The sequence below is a fragment of the Chamaea fasciata genome, unplaced genomic scaffold (genome assembly GCF_029207755.1).
Source record: "Chamaea fasciata isolate MVZ Bird 193981 ecotype frontalis unplaced genomic scaffold, bChaFas1.0.hap1 SCAF_5, whole genome shotgun sequence".
NCBI classification, from domain to species: domain Eukaryota; kingdom Metazoa; phylum Chordata; class Aves; order Passeriformes; family Sylviidae; genus Chamaea; species Chamaea fasciata.
Window position 1 is genome coordinate 31,694,067 of NW_027094090.1, and position 17,682 is coordinate 31,711,748.

General features: G+C 35.8%; 1 protein-coding gene across 4 annotated transcripts in view; it reads left to right on the top strand.

Moving 5' to 3' along the window:
• SLC16A7 (solute carrier family 16 member 7) overlaps nt 1-17,682 on the top strand; it is an 81,327-nt gene that overhangs the window by 54,477 nt on the left and 9,168 nt on the right. For all 4 annotated transcript variants that reach the window (XM_066183149.1, XM_066183153.1, XM_066183150.1 and 1 more), the window contains exons 3-4: nt 14,522-14,665; nt 16,220-17,032. In XM_066183149.1, the coding sequence (XP_066039246.1) occupies nt 14,522-14,665; nt 16,220-17,032 (957 nt within the window). The remainder of the gene's footprint in view (nt 1-14,521; nt 14,666-16,219; nt 17,033-17,682) is intronic.

The following is a 17,682-nucleotide window of genomic DNA, read 5'->3' on the forward strand; positions in this document are numbered from 1 at the left end:
AAAGCATCAAATATAAAGACTCCTTTGCCTTTTGAGTGCTAAAAGAATCTAGAGGTAAAGTTCAAATTTTGCACAAATCTGAGTTGATGCCACCCCAAATGATTGTTGCCCTACACCAATACATTATATTTTGCTACCTAGAGACCTTAAAATCTAAGAACATTATTATTAGATTTACACACCCATTGATAGGGATTTTGAGCCTGTTGTGTTTAAGGTTTGATTTTCTTCTTTAATCTTCTTGTGTGTTGAAGGTTTTGAATTCTCCTGAGTTCCAGTGACACTGACTCAGTTGCATTAGTTTTAATACTATTAAAAATACCTGGTAATTTTAACAGTACCTTTGAGCTTGTAAATTTTCTCTTACCTTGCAGTGACTTTCCTCATACCCGTAATTCCCCTTCTTCCATAACCAGATAAGAAAATGACCACAACTGGCTTGTCTAATAATTGGCCAGGTTTGCATTCTTCTGTAGCTGATTATCAGCTGATAGAAATCTATGGATCTGTTATATTTTCTTATGTTCTGTGAATGATTTAAAAGTTAAATACAGTTCAGTCTCTTTGCAACAAAATCCCCAAACACTTCTCTTATCAGTATCAGCTGGCAGCACCAATTTTGTCCTGATACAAACCTTACACTGCTCTCCTGGAACAGAATTTACTTGACTAAAATTTTTAGTTCTTTTACAAGGATGAGCTTCTCTGTCCCACATATATTGCTTCCAGATTTTCAGGATATCCCAAGAACTCTGCACCAACTTTCAAGATTGGAGTGGCACGAGAGAAAAACAGATGTCCTATGTGGTCTTCCCTAGAAGGCGTAATCTTGTGAAGTAATCTTATGTCTTTGGAAGTAAAATTTCATTCAGAAAAAATTCTAGAACAGTGATGGTCTAATTATTTGAATTATTGGCATATGCGTAACTTGCAGAATCAATCTCTCCATATTGTGGCATTGCTAAGCTTTAAGTGCACGTAATAAAGTGTATGAGTCTGCCATTACTTGCCTCATCAGGATAGTTGTATTTTTCAGAGCAGCAAGTAAATAATGTGCAGGAGGTTTTACTTCTGAATATTTAACTTAAAGACTGTCTTTAGAGGAAGTATACAATCCATAAGAAACCAAGACTCCAGACGGGTTATGCATGAAACATTTAATTAAAGAACATAAGGGTTGAAACCTGGAGAGAAGGGGCATCTTCAGTGATGGTGTTACTCTCTTACCAGAGACATCTAAAATAACTACCTGGGACTCCATTCCAAGTATAGGCATTGGTGCTTATCCTGCAAGAAATGCTTCATTTTAAATATCTTAGTGATCTCATAAAGTTCAAAGTTAAATTATTTTTTTTCACATACCTGAAGTCAACAAATAAACATGTTTATATATTTCTGCAAATATGTTCATCCTTAGGTGTGTTTGCAACATCAAAAATCCTTGACAGTGTACCTTCAATGACTTAAGTGATTCCAGAGGCATTCATTAAAATGTCATTTTTATTTATATTCACCTTTAAAGACATGATCCATAAATTATTAATATCCTTTTCCCCAAATAAAATATAAGTAAAATAGAAAATACTAGCTTTGAAGATTTACAGGATTTAAGCAAAGCTGGTGGTAATCAGTGGATAAAACTTCTGACTTATTTGTTAGTAAGCTTATCTCTTCTTCGTAAATGGAAAACAAAAGTTTAAGGACACAGTACAATTTGACCTTAAGTATGATTCTCCTAACTTCAATTTTATTTTATTGGATCCCACAGTGTTCCAGTGCTGCAAAGTTCTCTGAGAAGTCAAGAATCAGGCACTGTGACTGTAAGGATTATTTAGTGAAGCAACAGATTCTGTAACAAAACACTTCCAGGCAGTGAACTGAAATTGTATGATTCTCACATGGGAGGCGAATGTAGTCAACATTGCAGAAGATTCTAAGGGGCTCATGCCCCCTTATGTGAACAAGCACTCAGAGGACTACACCTCACAGAATGAGATGTGGCAGTTCATCTCAGAGAGAGGTTCAGTGGGTGTTAGATGTCTGCATGTAATAAACAACACATTTGGCTTACATTAAAATAAGAAACAGTCGAGTTGCAAGTTTCCTAAGACTGTTTGCCAGTGAAATGTTATATGATAGCTAATAACCTTGAAAAAATGTTTGTAATGATTTTGAGCTAAGAGGAAGAATTAGTTCATGGTAATGCCACACAGTTGTATTTTAAATTTGTTTATTTATAGGGCAGAACCCATTGGAGATATTTCAGAGTGAGTTTTTTGAAGAGTTTTAATTTAACTGAAAATTCTGAGGCTTGAAACTTTTATTTCAGCTTGGGAATAAAATTGATATTTAAGCATAAAGTTAGTTCATGCAATGCTTGTTTTAATTTTCTGTATTGTTCCTTAAAACTCAACTAGCATGCCACATAATATATGTGGGAGTGATTCTCTTGTCTTCTACACAGCACCATAGTTTATACCTGTGGAAAGAATGTGCAAGGTTACATTTGCCATTGTGATTTAGAAGCTCTTCATATTTACTTACTCAAATGTAAACAGTAGGCTGAGTGCAAAGCACTTGACCCTGTGCTCAGAGGACCAGAGCTGAAGTGGCAAATGGGGTTAAGACAAGAACAAATTTGTATTATGGAATTTCTTCCAGATTATTTTGCATGATGTTATAAAAAAATGACCTGACAAGGCGTTCAGATATACACATTGCCTAGATCCGTCAAAGTTCTGACCAATTGCTTTCCAGTAAGATGTGTTAAAAGTTACTAAAGAAACATAGTTCCTCCTGTTAGAAGAAAATATTTCTTTCTCGAGTAAACCTCAGTAATATTCTCCTCACAAGCACACATGGTAAATCTTTGCAGAAGTGGGTATATTTCATTGGATTATTTTAATATGTTCTTGCTGAAGAATGTCAACATAATTCTTCTGTTGAAAGGTGGCTCCAGAAGTGTATGATGCCTAGGCAGTATCTGTAATACAAATAATGAAAAGCCTGTATTTTAATGGGCACTAATTTATTTTGAATTTATGATGAATCACAGTCATTAGACGGGAGCTGCTTCACACTACTAGATGGAGAATAAGGTTTCTGCCAGTGGCAGGTTGTTTTATTTCTTCACAGCAGTAAAAAAAAAAAAAAAAACAGCCTTCTTGTTCAAAAGCCACACAAATACTATCTTCAACTGCAAGAAGCTGGGACTAGGTCACCGAACCCCTTCGTGTTGCTTTTTGAGGCAGAGCTCAAATACTTCTTTTTCATGTAAGCAGACCTGATCGAGACATTCCCACCCACACACATTCAGAAAATCTTGTCTATGGAGGTGCATCCTCAGCTGCTACAAGGGAAAGGATGGTGTAGAGAATGTTAGCAGTGTTGTTTCCTCTCTAGTCCAGCGAAAATGCAAATGCCATAGCGGCCTTTGTCCAATTCCCTCATAATATATTTCTTTTCCACTGTCCAAGTCCCAGACTTTTTATACTAAATTTTTCATTACTCTTTCACTTCTAACCTGGTCATAATTTATGCTGATTTTGATTGAGTCCGCAAAATAAATGGCATGTGACTCTAGACAGAGAACAATTTAAAAATTTGAAATGCATCAAGTAAAGCTTTTTCTAAAGTAGATGGAAATCTAAAAGTGATAGTTCAATGGTAAATTCAGCTCTGATGAGAAAACATATGTGAGGTGGATATGGCAAAGGTAAACTGACACCTATTCAGATCTAAAGATTTTAAAAAATTTATCTGATTTCTCTTTCAATTTCATTGGATAGCATTATTCTGAGACATGTATTTGGCTGTAAAAGGCAAGAGAGATGCAAGTAAAATAGAATGAGGAAAGTAGATTTTGGAAACCGCTTTTCAATTTTTGCTTAGTCAGTAAATATTTTAATGAATACTTTCTTTAGAAAGCAGTTAAATATGTCTTGTCTTAAATTTAAGCAAATTGGAAATCATAGACTCATAGAATGGTCAGGTTGGGACACTTTCAAAATTTTATACATGTTGACTGAGTTGTCCTCAGTTTCCACTTCTTTTAGGGCGTAATAAAGGCTACTAATTTGAGCACAGTTGCAATGAAAATGCATTGAAAAAATGGAAAACATCACATAAATCTTGTTATAGACCAGGAGTTATTTTGATAACTTTTGGCTGTTCATTATTCTAATTTTGATTTTTTTTTTCTTCATGTTCCTAGGCATTTAACAGTTTATATTGCTTTTAGTCTATTTGAGCGAAAAGATGAATAGTCACTATTTTTTTAACTTTACATATCATTCTATAATTTAATAGATTTTTCTATTAAATATAAGCACGTGTTATTTTTCCACTGGTCTGAAAACAGGGAAAAAACCAAAGCAAATGAAGCTCCACAAAGAGTCTTAGTTTTAATTGGTAACTGAATGTATTTTGAAAAATAGAGGAAAAAATGTTAATTCTGTGTCTAGTATGATCCCATTAATACACTACCACTGTCTGCACTTACACTCTAAATGGGTGCCAAAAACTAATGAGAATGTCTAGTTCCTGTTTTACATATCTTTAAAAAACAGAAAAATTCCCTTCCCCTTTCTGTTTCTTTTGTCCTTTCTCTTGCCCTTACCCTTTCCTTTTCCCTTTTCCCTGTTCCCATTCCCTCAGCACATTGGGCACTACATATTATCAAATGTCTATTATATTACTAAATGTAATATTTTATTTTAGTATCAAATTATTTAGAATTATCTAATTTTTGTTTGTAAAGGAGTTTGAGAAATTGACACACGTATGCTTCTGAATGTTAGCACTGAAAGACACCTTATGCATTTTACTGGATATTGGTTGAAAAAAATGTAATTAAAATGATAAAATAATGATTTGGGGTTTTTTTTCCTATAAAATAGAGTTTAAGCCTGATGATACTAATGTTTTAAGTGCGTTTGGAAATAAACTTACAATGTTATTGACAATGACCTAAATATGATAACTTCTCTGGACACTACCAAGTTATAAATACATACATCCAGATTTATACTTCTCATCACATTTATTCTAAGTATGTAAATGAGATTTAATGATCCACTCATGATCCATAATTCACAGTAAGTGGTCCACAGAAACATCATAGGTAATAGATTCAGTATTTTCAATTTGAAGTTTAATTATATAGTGCAAAACTGAGAGCAGAAAGGAATATGATAAAGGAGCAACTGAGAACTGTCTTGTGCTTTCTCTGAAATGACATGTTGCCTGAAACAGTATATAAGGAATCATTTCCAAGTTGAGTTGCAATATTATTCAGGATGGAAAAAAAACTATAGGATGAGGTGCAGGAGGGAAATGAGATATTGTATTAACTTTAATATGATGGGCAATTTGTAGAAGACAGAGAAAATCAACCCAATATTAATCTTAACAAAACTTGACTGAATTTTTCAGTGTGAATGCATTATCTGAAAAATGTACTGGCTGGAGTTGGAGAGAATACATTCTACCTTCCTAAGAACTACTCAATAGCCTGGGCTATTGTATTTGTTATGACTTTTTGCTCTCTAAAATTCTGCTAGGCAGAATAGGCAACGTATTATTCTGCTTCCAGGAAAAGTAGCCAGGGATTTTTAAGTAGAGGTATAAAAATAATGAATGATAATATGGAATAATAAATAGAAGGTTGCAAGTAATGAACATTTACAAATAATGTGTTCACGTGTGCATACACACAGAATTTTAGACAAGCCAGCCCTTCTTCAAAGAGGAAGGAAAAAAGAAAAAAAGGAAAACCTTTTGAACTATCCAATAACATAGTTTAGGAAAAATGTCTGTGAAGAATTAAAACAAATGTTTGCATGAACTCTGAAGTTGGTTTTTTTGTGGGTTTTTTTTGGGGGGGGGGGGGTTGGGGTTTTTTGGGGGGTATTTATGGGTGGTTTTTTGTTTTTGTTTTTGTTTTTTGTTTTGTTTTGTTTGTGGTGGTTTTTTTGTTTGGTTGGTTGGTTTGGTTTTGTTTTGTTTTTTACTCTTTTTTAGTTCCCAACAGGTTAATTACATATCTCTTATTTTCAAGTTGCTATAATTATAATTATACAGTGGGATAGTGTAACCTCTTTTTTTTTTTTTTCAGTTTTATGATCCACAGAAAATCACCTGCCCTTTGCAACAGCACAATATACAGAACTTGTTTGGAAATCTGGTTCACAGTTAGCAAGTTGTAAAGTTTGGTAGCTAAAAATTGTAGCTTGATTTGGAAAGGCACGAAGTACTAAACACTGAGTCTTCAATTAGAAATTTTTTGAGTTCTTTGAAGGTGAAAGAGTGAGTTCAGAATATTTCAGATGAAAAATACTTACAAATGGAATAAGTACCTTCTATTATCCCTTGAAAAAACAAGGTATTTTTATCACTGTGTACATCAATCAGTTGGCGGAAAAGCAAAAAAGGTTTTTTGTTTTGTGTTTGTGTAGTTTCCCTGTCTGGACATAGCAGTTTTTTAATAACATTATTTTTGAGACAGAAAAACAATTAGATAAAAATACTGGTTAGCTATAAATAAACCTCTAGTTTATAATTAGTACTAATTTCCCTTTATTCCCTCAAAGTAGACCTATTAGGATTTATTTTAAATATTCAGAAATGGAATACTTTCAGTTCATGTGCTCAAACACAGATATTGCCAAATTGAACTTAGCCATTCATTTCAGCCATCTGCAGAGAATGAGGGATAACATTCCAAAGATGATACTTCTAAAAAAAAAAGCCACTACCCATTTTCATAAGAACATTTGAGTTATGCCTCATGAAATACCTTAGAGTTATGCCTCATTAAATTCCAAATGAATCCCTGAAAGAAATGGAAATTTAATTTATTATTACCTGGTATAGTGTATGCTGGTGTAGATAATTAAATTTACTAATATTTATATGTTAGTATTATTATCTTTATTTCCAGGGGGAGATAGTGGATAAATCCCTGTTTGGTTTTTCATTTGAAGGACAAGTAGATTTTAATGGCACAGGCTCACTGTGCATTTAACAATAATATTATTTAAGTGAAATCCCCAACACATTATTTGAGTCAGAAAAACTGTTTTAAATTTAGATTCATGCAAGCCTGTGACGTCCTGAAGACTTAATTGATGTTAAATACTTAGCTTTAAAATTCATAGTCTTTTCTTCTGCAGAAAACTTTCATTAATTTTTCCCAGCACCTAATTATTTGCCACTGAATTTTCTAATGTTCAAAATTTTCTATTGTTTCTAATGTTGATCCACTACATGCTGAAGTGACAAGCTGGTAGCTTGGGTTTTTTTGTGAAGACATGACCATTTTTCTGAGAAGATTGTTTGCAATGCACATATCATGCATTGATGCTATTTCCCTTTAGAGAGGCATGCAGACCATTATTGGAAAAATATGTGCTTAGTGTTACAGGGTCTCTGTTTAAATACAATTCTTATAGGTGCTTGTATTCCATCTCATCATTAGCTTGTTCCCTCCCTTCTTCTTTATTGTTTCTTACCTTTTTCTAAGTTGAAAGACTAGTTTTTGAAAGTGTCTATGTGTGGGCTTCACTCTACTCGGTGCTACTGAAGGTAACAGGAAACCAAATAAAAGGAAAGTTTAAAAAAATGCTGAAATATTTTTCTGCATCTCATTTCTTTTCATAATAAAGATGTCAATGTGAAATTTGGGCAGGTAATTTTGGGCCAGAGCTTTTTTAGTCAGTGACCATATGTGTTTCTGAAATCTTGAGTGTTCAGTAGCTCATAGAATTACACTCATTTCCTATTAAATATGATGAAGTTTCATATTGCTCATTTCCAAAGAAATGTCACAATTTATCTTAAAGCCTTCTGCATTGTGATAAAGTGATTTTGCCTTTCATGAAAAAATTCTGCAGCAGAGCATGCAAAACATAATTAATATAAAGTGTTGATATGTATCCATGTAAATAACAATCAGCATGGCTACTCCTTGATTAAAAACTGGGAATTTTTCCAACTTTTCAAAATTCATAGATATAGAACGATTTGCTAACTTGAAGACATTTTCTAAATTACATTCTCCATAACTCCATATGCATTTGCACCCTAACAAGCAAGAAAAAAACCTGCAAGCCAAACAAGAGCTTTAGTCAAAATATGTAAAGCCCTTGATTCATGTCTCTGATATATTGCTAGAAAAACACAAAATACGAAAACAGATCAAGGGTCTGTGATTCCTCCATAAAAGCAATACATTTAGACCAAGTACCAGCACCACTGATCACTTATTTTGTTCTGAACATTTCAGGAAAAGGCAGCTTATATTTGCAGTCAGACATACGTGTTTCTGACTTGAGCACTTCAGAACTTGCAGGTGTAACCTTTTTTGGGAGGAAGAAGAGGAAGCAGCCAGAGTTGAGCACTCTTCCATCAGTCAGGCTCCTGTGTGTTACCACACACACAATTACTGCACTCCTTATAAACCTCTTAAAGAATAGATGAAGGTCAAATTATTGTTCATTAGAGATCAAAAGATAAAAACTTGGTAGAATACAAGGCTCCTTCAGGACACAAGTGAGAATGTGAGCACTCAGAGTAATGACACTGAGGAAATGTGTTTAAGAGCAGGCGAAGTGGAGAGGAAAGTGTGATGGATGGTTGAGCAACTGACTGCGCCCTCCCTGGCAGCCTGAGCTTTTCACTGCTGAGCTCTCCTAATTCATAGTCTAACAACCCTAACTCGATGTTACACATTTCTCTTTGGTGGTATTTACTGCACGAGCATTTTTTTTTTCTCATTGCTTTCTGTCAAGGTTACTATGTTATCTAGGTTTATGGAATCAGTGCAGCCAGTTGTAAATGTTATATAAAATGGAAAAAAAAAAATGCTTCCACAGAGGAACTACATAGAAAACTTTCCGATGATTCTTGAACTAATTTACTTCACTGCTGTTACACAAACACATAGGAAATGTCAGAAATGCAGGCTACCATTCCCAGAAACATGATAAAGAATACAAATATTAAAAAAAAAATTGCAAAAATAGTTGCATGACTTTTTAATATTTTTAGGTTTTTTTCTGTCTAATGCCTGTCCAGGAGTACTAAAAGAATTTAGCCAAAGGTTTTTGGACAAGAGATAAGACTGTCACAAAATGCATAATATTTTGACTGAGTCCTGCTTGAAAAAAAACCCAGCATATTTTTAAGTTATTTTCCAAGTTAATGAACAGGCTTTAAGCATTTTTAGTTGCTTTTCCTCTGAATACCAGAGATAGGATTCCATTAGCAGTACTAAGTACTTGCTTAAAGCCTTTGTGATTGAATGAGTTTTTGTTAGTGGACTCTATATTTTGTTTAAAAAAAAAAAAAGGAAAAAGAAAAAGTTGGACTGATCTTAGCAAATGGTTTATACTAATATTAATTCTTGTAGCTCCTTGGGCTTTTCCAGTCTTGTAGGAAACGGAAATAAAAGATAAACCTTGACTGGAAAGGCAGCTGCATTGACCCTGCAGAGCAGATGGCTGAAAATGTGTTTAAACCATTTGACAAGATGCAAAATCTACAATGTAGCATTAGCGTAATTTTAAATATTATTGCATTTATTTTCAACTTCTTTCAGCAATTCCCTTCATTTAAATAAATGTCATATTGTTCAGACTGAGTCATTTCATGTTGCTTTGGGTTGATAACACTATGAACACTGTAGTGACATTGTCAGTATATGTTAAAAAATTACCTTTTCATCAGGAAAGTTTATCTCTATTTCCATACTAGAATTAATGGAGGTAGCAAAATAAAAAGCATAAATGCACTGGCACTGTGCAAAACAAATTAGAGAGTGATCTCTAATTATATCACTTTATTAAAGCAGTGAGAAATCAAATTAGGACTAATGGAACAGCTCCTCCTAGAAGCTTTTTTAAGGTGCATGGAGAACAGGGAGGTGATTCAGGACAGCCAGCACAGCTGCACAAAAGGCAAGTCCTGCCTGACCAACCTATTTGCCTTCTATGATGGAGTGACTTTATCAGTGGACAGGGAAGGGCTACAGGTGTCATCTCTCTGGATTTCTTTAAACCCTTTGACCCGATTCCCCACATCCTTGTCTCTAAATTGGAGAGAGATGGACTTGGTGAGTGAACTCTTAACTGGATAAGGAATTGGTTGGACATCACATCCAGACAGCAGTGGTCAATGGCTCAGGGTCCTGATGGACATCTGTTTCTCAAGGGTCTGCACTGGGACCTTATTTATTATTATAACACTTAATATCTTCATAAATGACAGGGATGAAGTGATTGAGAGCACCCTCAGCACATTTGCAGATGACACTGAGCTGAGTGGTGCAGTTGACACATCTGAAGCACAGGATGCCATCCAGAGGGACCTGGACAGGCTTGAGCAGTGGGCCCATGGGAATCTCATGAGGTTGAACAAGGCCAAGTGCAAGGTGCTGCACCTGGATCGTGGCAAACCCTGGTACCAACACAGGCTGGGGATAAGCAGATGGAGAGCAGCCCTGCTGAGAAGGACTCGGGGGTGCAGGTGGAGGAGAGGCTGGACATGACCCAGCCATGGGCACTCAGAGCACAGAGAGCCAGACGTGTCCTGGGCTGCATCCAAAGCAGTGTGGGCAGCAGGGCCAGGGAGGGGATTCCTCTGCTCTGCTCTGTTCTGTCCCTATATTCTACAAGCTACAGTGCTGCATCCTTCTGTGAGACCCCCAGCACAGGAAGGACATTGACTTGTTGGATCAAGTCCAGAGGAGGCCACCAAGATGATCAGAGGGATGGAGCATCTCTCCTGTGAGGAAATATTGAGAGAATTGGGATTGTTCAGCCTGGAAAAGAGAGGGCTGTAGGGTAACCTAATCGTGGCCTTCCAGTACCTGAAGGGAGCCTGCAAGAAGAAGGGAGACTTTTTGCAACTGACCCTAAAGGTTTTAGATGACTTTAAAGTTCCTTCCAACCCAGGCCATTCTATGACTGATGATTTAGTATGATGCAGTTCCAACCCCACTGTCATGGACAGGACACCTGCCAGTAGATCAGATTGCTCAGAGCCACATCCAACCTGGCCTAGAAAAGTCACGGGGATGAGGCAGCCACAGCTTCTCTGGGCAACCCCTTCCAGCACCTCACCAGCCTCACAGGGAAGATTTTCTTCATGACAATTAATCTAAATGTACTCTCAGCACCCACAACTTCTCTCTGCACAAGTGCAAGTAAATGCTCTTTTAAGTCACTGAAACAGAACATAGGTGTCACAGTGTTATAGACTTTGTGTGAAACATCATAAACAGCTCCAAAATGCATGATCCCATCTCTGCTCACACAGCTGAAATTACTTTTGCCACTTTGCCATAATGACAAACCATGTGAAAAGCAACTGTTTTTTTCTTGTCTTATAAAGCACAGCCCTTCCTGAAACTGTTTTTCAGTGACGCTGGTTTGTTACTGTCTTATACCTTCTCACAGCCTGGTCCTTTGCCTGAAACAGAAATTAAACAAAAATACAGCTGTGAGAGTGTTAGCATATTACAATAATGGTTTTAAATTTGGTTTAGGGAGTATATAATCTTTTGTGGCTGATGGTTTGTGGGTATTAGGGGGAGACCAGAGTAAATATTCTTGTGGGTCTCCTGACTTAACATCTGTTATGCAGTTACTTCAGGTTTTGGGAAAGTAGATTCAGAGATCCAGCAGTCCTTTAGTGCATTAACATACATTAATGTATAGCAAGGTTTTGGCTTGTGTGTAATCATATTTAAACAGCTTCATCTTCCTTCATCTGAAAAGAAAGAATACACAAGGAATATAGACCTATGCTGGCATGTGAGCATTGCTTAAATAAATGTAGAAGGTGTTAAATGTGACATGAAATTTGTACAAGGCTATAAAACATATGATGGCAGACAAACAACTGGAATTTATGTAGAATCATCTATGTTAAGGTATGAATATGCATTATTTTATGAGACTTCATAACCAAGTGTATGCACAGATGTCAGAATGAAATGTTTAACCTACTCATCACATTAGAAGAGTTCCTAGATAATTTAGGGAGCTTAAACTAACTTTATGGCTTGTAGAACAATTAATATTTCCCACATGCACAAATTTTAAATTAAAAACTGGAATATACGTAAAGAAAACTTCAAATTAAGTGGAGCTGTGGTGGTAAGTACACATCATTAACTTAAACATCTCAAAGAGAGTATTATGTTTAAATGATTTGTAAAGTCATCATACATTCCAGATTTATGTAATTTGAAAGTATAGAATCAGGCTCAGACAACGTACCTAAATAATTACATGCATTTTTGAGCTCAGCTATTAGGTCTTGTGGGTGAAGCTAACATTACGTGCTTTGATCTGGAAAGCTCTAACTTAGAGCCCCGGCTTAAATCTCACAGTGAAAATCTGCAGAGGTGCAGTTTTCCTGTTCCTGATAATGAACTGTCTGTTAACAAATACTAAACCAATTTTTCATTTTGAATTTTGTAAATGCTTCCATCTCATCACAGGAAGAACTGGGAAATTACTTTTTCAAAAATTTTCGAAATAATTTTTTGATATGTCTTATGTGAATACCGTTACTGTGTTTAGGAATAAAAAAAATTAGATTTTTTTTACTTGCCTTAGATTATTTATTTTCAAATTTACAGCTGTTATTTGATACTGCAATGAAACTTTTTGCTTTGAGTTAAAAAGAGATTTCCAGTTAAAAGGTTCTCTTTTTTTACTCAGAGAAATTATTTCTATTGTTTACGTATTGCAAAAGGGCTTGCTTTCTGACTCAGGCATGAGCCCAACCACTGATTTTCCAAACATAGCTCTATAAATAAAAAAACTCTGTTCTTCCATGTTTCGCTGCTTCTTTCATATGGTCTCAAAGGACAAAGCTTTGCTTGTCACAGTTCTGCTTAGTGGTTCCCCTCAAATGGAAATAAATAAATGTTAGTTATGTCATCATAGAAGCTGTCAGTTAAATGTTTTAGGGCTTCATAAGTGTTCTAAAGTCTTTTAATAAATCCCTGGGCTGTTGTGTCTTTGGGTGTCCATTCCATGCTGTAGATGTTTAAGTCTGTTGACTTCAATATACAGTTATGCTTAAGATTCTTTGGAACTCAAGCTATTTAATGAATACACAAAGATACAAACATCACTCAAATCTTTGTTTTCCAGTCAAGTTAATTTCAAGTTCTCTGTATTCATGAACTATTAGAAAACACAGGCAGGCACAGGCCAACTCTATTGTAGAAGCCTATTTCCATAAGTAAAGGAAAAATTAATTATTTGGCATATTCTTAAGACTTCTGTTGTGTACATGCAAAGAGTACTTAACATTTGCAGTCTATCAATAATAATACTCTAATAAATTTAAGGTAATTCAAGGAGTGGAGTCTAAAATAGGACTTTGCCTATGAAACTACACTTTTAAATTTCATTGGATTTGGCTTTTCACTGCATGACGTTTCTGGCATTTATTCCTTTAGATATTTGTAAAAACAGAGACTTTATTACCAATTTTAGTATAATGTATAACTTGCAGTGAACTCAGAGGCAAATCAAGGCATTCCACTTTGTGCTAGTTGCCTGCTCTATCTTAAGTTTGAAATGTATTGCTTTTTATGATTTTTTGGGGGGTTCTTTGCTTTTATTTTTTAAAATTTTTTATTGGATAACTTTCATTTTTGCAAAAGCCAGACTATTTGTCTTTGGGCCAAATATAGTGCAATCAGATGCTATGCAGGTTTACCTAAAGAGCTTTGACCACCTCTTAATTTTGATATGTAGCACATCATCTATTCTAGCCATAGTTGTTCAAAAACATATAATGTATGTCATGCTAAATTGCACGCTAGCTGTTTGGTTAGTATGGATGTAATTATACCATAAACTGAATTGCAGTTGAAACTGAAAAATGGACCTACAGCAATATTTTAAAAGTTTATAGTTTTTTATGCTAAACCACATTTTAGATTTTCCCAGACAGCCTATAGTCATCTTACTGCCCATTAACACTCCCCTCTTGATGAGGTAAGGGTAAACAAGCCTCAGGGGCCAGAGATTTATGTTCTGAGTTGACAATATTTTTAAGCCTATGTGTGGTTCTAAGTAGGGGTGTAGGATGTGCTGCAATATTAAGTGATTTTAGTTTGCTTGCTTGGAGGTTCCTCCTTCTCTGTGGAGTTTTGACACAAGTCTCATACTTGAAAATTTTCAGCCCCAACACTTTCAAAACTTCCATTGACCAATCTTGGTATTGATTGTTTGTGAACTGTAACAATCCTTTTTGCTTGCGTGATGTCTTTTTTTTTTTTTTCTCTCTCCATAACTAATCAATATTTATATTGTCATGAAGGCAGTATATCCACATCCAGTCTTGTGTGTGCAAACTCACAGAGTGTTTATAAGACAGATTGGTGTAGATACAGTTTAACATTTTCCAGAATGGAAGAGGAAAGCATTCCAACGTGTTGTAAATACAAAGATAGAGATACCTGTTACCTGAAATTGCATTTTCTTTCTACCAACAGGTCCCATAAGCAGCATTTTGGTGAATAAGTATGGTAGCCGGCCTGTGATGATAGCAGGGGGTATCCTGTGTTCTTTTGGAATGATTGCGTCCTCTTTCTGCAATAGTGTCCTTGAACTGTATATATGTATCGGTGTGGTTGGAGGTAAGATCCCTGTTTTAAAGGTGATATTATGTTATGTTATATCAAACTATTTATAATATTGTTCTACAAATGAGCCTCACTGATGAAGAATTCTCTGTGTACAGATACAATCCAAGAAGGTAGTAAGAACAGTTAATTTCAGCTACCTGAACTATCTAATCCTTTACATTAACTGGTATGATGTTAAATTATTTCTTAGGACAATTCATAAACAACTGATGAATTTATTCAATAAATGCTGTATGTATGTACTTTTCCACATTGCACTATAATTATGGTATAAAAATTGATTAGCTCATGACAGCACTTATTACAGTCATTTGTGTGCAATTTCACATTTGTTGCTCTAGCTTTTAATCATGTTGCATGGCAAACAGGGTGACAGAGGCTAGCCAAATTCTAGTAGAATTGTGAAAGCTTGTACCAGCTTTCTGTAGGTTTGTACATACATATAGTCTAACAGAAAAGTATAACAACTTTCAATTCAATAATTTTCTGTTTAAAATCCCCAGGGTCAATCACCAAATAAAATTATTCATAATCATCTGTGAAAGGCCTAGATATTGCCTAAAGCAATGACTTAAAGGTATTGTAATGCCAGTAAATGAAAGAATCTCCTTATTAAAAGTTCTGGGGTATTTTTAAACTCCCTCCTCAGAATAAGGAAACACAGGTGAAATGTTGGCAGGTAATACATGAATGAGATAATGCCTGTATATCCAGGATCATCTTCCTTTGTGTTGGGTCTAAAGGAGTCCTTTTTTATTCAGTGATTAATCTTTAAAACTCTTATTTTTGGCATCCTAAACTTGGTGCCTACTGAAAGAGCAAAGTCAGAGTCTGGGACTGGGCCTGTCAAGGAGGAAAGTTTCTCTCCTGTACCATCAAGCAGATGCACATTAGAGTTTATGACTTAATACAGAGAGAAGGCCTAGAGGTTCAGCTTTGAGTTCAGTTTATACACTCAGCTGATGCAGGTGGATGGTCTGCTCCCATGTGTGTCCTTTGCAGCTCCTTAATAATGACCTGGGAAAGGAGAGCTGAATGTGCTGGAAAATAATTTGCCATTTTATGCTCCAGTTTTGCAGATAAGTTGGATCTTAATTATGGTTGGAAATAAGAAATTAGGAGATTTATGCATTTAAATAAACCTTACATTCATTGTAGCTGAGGTGACATTTAATAACTTTCATTAGCTGAGCCAAGGAAGAAATGTATTATAGTTTTGCAAATATAAAAATGGTGAATCAAGGCACTGATACCATCATTCTTCTGTATGTGATTCCCCTGTCTCTATCATTGCTGAAACACAAAAAGGTGTTTTGGCTTTCAATGCAGCACTACTGGGGAAAATGGCCAAATGCCACCATGTCACAGTCTTGGTATGAACACTCGTGGACAGCAATGAGGCTGTATTTCATTCTCTGATACTAGTTGGTTTCTATATTGAATCACTGGATTGGATACTGGTCTTTTTAAAAATAACTTGAAAGAGGTGGGATGTGTTTTTCACTGCATGACCTGCAATAATATTGTCTTTTATGTGTTGTTTAGGTCTGGGTTTAGCATTCAACTTACAGCCTGCCTTGACCATGATTGGCAAGTATTTCTATAAGAAGCGTCCCATCGCCAATGGATTGGCAATGGCTGGAAGTCCAGTGTTTCTGAGCACATTGGCACCTCTCAATCAATTCCTTTTTAATGCTTTTGGCTGGAAAGGAAGCTTTCTTATTCTGGGAGGACTTCTTTTGAACTGCTGTGTGGCTGGGTCACTTATGAGACCTGTTGGACCGAAGAAAGTCCCTCCTGTGAAAAAAGATGTTGAAAAAGGCACAGGAGATTCTGTCTTGCACAAAAACAGCAAGAAGTCTTGTTGGCAAACTATGAATAAGTATCTAGATCTGTCCCTCTTCAAACACAGAGGGTTTCTGATATATTTGTCAGGAAATGTCATTATGTTTATTGGTTTCTTTGCTCCAATAGTATTCTTGGCTCCTTATGCGAAGCATAAGGGAATTGATGAATATTCTGCTGCTTTTTTGCTCTCAATCTTAGCCTTTGTGGACATGTTTGCTAGGCCCTCCATGGGACTTGTAGCTAACTCCAGGTTTATCCGGCCAAAGATTCAGTATTTTTTCAGTTTTGCTGTCTTGTACAATGGAGTCTGTCATATCTTGTGCCCTCTGGCAAAAAATTACACTGGTTTGGTGATATATGCTGTATTTTTTGGGTTTGCATTTGGAATGGTTAGCAGCGTTCTTTTTGAGACATTGATGGACCTTGTTGGAGCTGCCAGATTTTCCAGTGCAGTGGGACTTGTCACCATTGTGGAATGTTGCCCAGTCCTCATAGGCCCTCCTCTAGGAGGTAAGAATATATTTCTTTCCATTTTTTTCAGACATTACAGCATAATCTTGCAATGTAACATTGAATTAATATAAACATTTTTCTTAATGTTATTTAATGTTTTCACAGTGACCAAAAATGTACTGTAACAGACTGATAGTAAAAATTAACTGCATCAGTTACTTTTCTCCAACCTAGGGACCGCTTGAAGAGTGCTCACTTATGCTTGCTTAAAAAACTTTATTTGTCTATTAAAGAGAGGACTGGCATTTCCAGAGAGGAAAATACTAACAGGAAAGTGTCAGAGGGAACACAGGCCTGCTCAGCATTTTAGGCAGGGTGCACACATGGTGAGATTCTTCAGGGTGTTGTGGAGCTTTGCACTTTGGCACGATTTCACACCCCAGTTCTGCTCATAGCCAGTGCTTTAGCCTGTTTCTATAGCCAGTAAATGTGGACGAGGCAATTCAGAGGGTGAGCTGACTGAAGGATGTCAGTGTCACCAACTTCTCTTTTCAAGTGTAAGGAGAGCTCAAAGGGAGCCTAGGTGTATCACTTAGACCGTATTCATAACACTTGGGTTTCTAGCAGCAAAAATGAAGAATATTTTCAGAAAGTATTTTCAGAAAGTATTTTCTGTTTGCTAGCTTTTTTGGTCAGTATTCAGTAGT